The following is a 3,450-nucleotide window of genomic DNA, read 5'->3' as shown; positions in this document are numbered from 1 at the left end:
AAGTTTGTTATATTACCTCCCAATAACTAAACAGTCAACAAATCTCTCTCGAATGATGTTCACTAGGAAGGTGACTTCCCGCTGCTTAAGAGTTGCTAAATGGGCAGCACTGTGGTCCTCAATTAACCGCAGGTAGGTGTAAACAACGGATGCCGTTAAAATAGGGAATTTGTCCAGCCAGGGCCTGTTCTCCTGAAAAATATTCAAAAGGGCATCGACGAGAAACAAATTTCGGGGAGAGGTGTCCCCGCCGGCCGCGTGCCTCAATAAACTTAAACAAAGACTGTCCACACTAGCAACACTAGTCCTTATCATCTCCCGCAATAACCAAAGCAACTGAGTTCGGGTCACATCATTAAATCGGAGGTATCGGTCCAATACTAGTGTATTAAGGTTGGTTAAAACGATGGCTAATCCATCCTTGGAAATTAGGTTCAAATCCCTGTAACTTTTGGCTGCTTCCTGAGGCTCCGAGAGAATCACAACCAAGAGTCCAAGCGAAACCTCCTCGTAAGTCTTCTCCTTGCAGACGGCTTTGTTCAGAGTATCGTGCGCTTCCTTCTCTGACAACCCTGCAGTCAGGTTTTGGAGTATGGTATAGCATTTTTCGAATTTCTGGAAAAATAGATTAATTTATCAGAAGGTTCGAGGTTTCGTGTACATGATGGGCCATTAACTGAATTGGAATAAAAAATAAATTGTCGGAACGACTTAAAGAGTGAGCGTTCTCTGAAAACTTCCAAAGACTTCAAACTGATTTATATTTAATCGAAATTTTATAAAAAAAATTATTCTGTTAAATAACTTGAAGTCTAACATTGCAAATTTGCTAAAGTAAAACTTCAAGATACCACTTTATTTTAATTGAATTTAAATGTTTGAATCAGGTCCAAAACTATGCATGAACTTTTTAGTTCATAATAAAAACATTAAAAATTAATCTACAACCACGAAGACTCTCAACAAATTCACTTATCAACATCAACCACATTGATCAAACTTGATAATAGGTCATCATCTAGATAACAATCCCAGAATCATGTCTATAACGTTCCACCAATTCTCAAAAGCCACATGCTCTTCATTTTTAAATGTAACGACTTGAAATTAAACGGATTTACAATTATTTTAGGATGAGACTTTCAAAACAAACCCGCATTTTTCATGTCATAACAAGTGACATCTATTTAAAGTAACCACAGTATCTGGCGTCCCCTTTTATTTAAAAAAAAGATGACATTTTACCATTCGGAACATACAATCATTCATAAAATTTTGTTTTAAGAGTTTGCCTCCAAACGTTTTTACTTTTTCTTATAATAATTGGCTTTATCCATTGTAAGTTCACACTAGAAATAAAATAAATTTCTCTATCACTACCCGGTCCAGGTGTCTTCAAGAAAAAATACTAGCCCCCCCCCTCCAGTCAAAAATGTACTTTTCAATTCTAAACGCCTACGCAACAAAAATCTAGCCCTAAAAATAGTTTTAAAAAAACGTAAAAATTCAAATCTCCCGCTCTCCAGAAGCACGTGGCTCCCCCTCGTATATGCGCGACAATGGCGAACATCCTACTCGATACGTATCCAGCGACTATTTGAAATATTTATGTTACCTCTTCCAGGTCGTCCTTATTCTCCACAGCAGAGCTGCAGAGCAGCGTCGGTTTGGCTTGTTCCATATTTTTGTGAAAACCAACGGTTTTCGAGCCTTCAGCCGTGAGCGTGCATCGTAATCGTCTTCCTGGCACTGCACCTATCTCACTCTGTCTTGTCTCTCTCGTCCGATCCTCGGACCTCGCTCGAGAAACGTTCCGATGCGCATTGATACAAAGAGAGAAGCTTCACGAGAAGCGAGTGCTCGCCGCGTCCCCCATTCCCTTTAGTTTAACCAATCAGGAGCAACCAGCCCGTTCAAGAAAGTAGTCCACTCTACGCATGCGCAGTTTGCATGGCTAATCCCCGGTTTCTGGTCACTTGAGTCATCTGGCATTTCTGCGATTTTCTCCAATCTTTATTGCCTGTCATTTTTTCCACTATTTCACGAATATCTCAAAGTCGCGGGTGCTTCCTATTATTAAAATGCGATTTTGAATTCTTTTACCTCACGTTTTTTTTGTGGTGAGTGAACCCGAGAATCTTGAAAATTATGAAAATAATGACGAACATAACCCCCTGAAGTGCTTGTTCTATCTGAGATTTTTGAGCGGAGGGTTTTCCTTTGTTAGACGCAGGCCCTCCAAGCCAATGTATTTATTTGGGACACAGTTTTGGTGGCTTCAGATCTGTAAATGTCCGCTGGGGGCGCCACGTTTTCCTTCACGCAACTGGAAGTCGTGATGCAAGAGCCTGTGTCGTCATTCACATTATGCACATTCACTTTGCGTTCGCGTTCGTTTCATAATGTTCGTAATTGACGACAGATTTGAGTGTTGCGCGGAAATGTGGCGCTCTCAGCGGACTGTTATTGGTACTTTATATCCAATGCCACGAAAACTTTGTCCTAAGTGGTCCTAAGTATGCATTGCAGCAGCAATGCAGCCTCGAGAGAAAGATGCATTGAATCGTGGAAAGATGTTCCTGATCAGAGAACTGGGTGGCGTCGTCTGGGTAGACAAGTTGTGATACGTTTTTAAAGGGACTTTTCATTTTCTTTGTTAAACAACTTTTATGTTTGAGTTTTTGAATTTAAGATGTACATTCTACGCAGAGTAGAAGGCGCGGAAAATGATACATAAGATTACACCTCGTATATTTAGATTGTATTTGCATGGACAATGATCTATTTCCCATGATGTATTACTTTACGTTTAATTGATTCGTTTCAGACTTAATTGCAGGGTTTCTTATTATTATTTTTTATTTCTGATGAAGCGTATAGGGGGATCGTAAGTAATGATATAGGAAAAGAGTTAGGTTTATGTGAATCTGATTGTTCAGAGAGAAAACTCCTTTATAATTTGACTTTTGGTAGCAGGAAAGTGGGCTGTATAATCGTGATTTTTTAGTTTGGTGACTGAAAAGAATTTTTTTTGAACACGAAGTGGCGGTTTGCAATTTAGCTTATTACTCTTACGCGAGGCGTACTACAGTTAGCCTCGACTAATTACATTATTTTAAAGTTTGACAATTTAAAGTGAAAATTATCCTTTTTTTATATTTATGGACTAGGCAGTTTCTTTTTAATTAAGCGCGTGGCTGAGATGCGTAGTTTCGATTTTTTCTTAAGTACAGCATGTCCGAGTTTGCTTAAATGGAACTTATAAATAGGAAAATCTGCATCCAGGGGAATCCAAATTCAGGATTAGGAGTCTGCTTGAAATTTCATTCGTTACGAAGCAAGTTAAATCCCGCGACGCATTGATAGGAAAAAGTGCGTACTTGTTACAATTCAAATTTTTTTGGTTCTAAATTGGAGCATCTGTTAATTACCTAAGGCTTTTATGTGTAT

The 3,450-nt window shown here is 38.9% G+C and overlaps 1 protein-coding gene across 2 annotated transcripts in view; it reads right to left on the bottom strand.

The window, feature by feature from the left end:
• LOC117177786 (integrator complex subunit 3) overlaps positions 1 to 1,805 on the bottom strand; it is a 15,257-nt gene extending 13,452 nt beyond the window's left edge. For both annotated transcript variants that reach the window (XM_033368708.1, XM_033368709.1), the window contains exons 1-2: positions 1,616 to 1,805; positions 17 to 615 (exon numbers count right to left, since the gene is read on the bottom strand). In XM_033368708.1, coding sequence (XP_033224599.1) covers positions 17 to 615; positions 1,616 to 1,681 — 665 coding nt within the window. In that variant the 5' untranslated portion in view covers positions 1,682 to 1,805. The remainder of the gene's footprint in view (positions 1 to 16; positions 616 to 1,615) is intronic.
• Between the last annotated feature and the right edge of the window lie 1,645 nt (positions 1,806 to 3,450).

The sequence above is a fragment of the Belonocnema kinseyi genome, chromosome 8, assembly GCF_010883055.1.
Source record: "Belonocnema kinseyi isolate 2016_QV_RU_SX_M_011 chromosome 8, B_treatae_v1, whole genome shotgun sequence".
NCBI classification, from domain to species: Eukaryota; Metazoa; Arthropoda; class Insecta; order Hymenoptera; family Cynipidae; genus Belonocnema; species Belonocnema kinseyi.
Note: the sequence above shows the minus strand (reverse complement) of the source record. Positions and strands in the feature narration are given on the sequence as shown.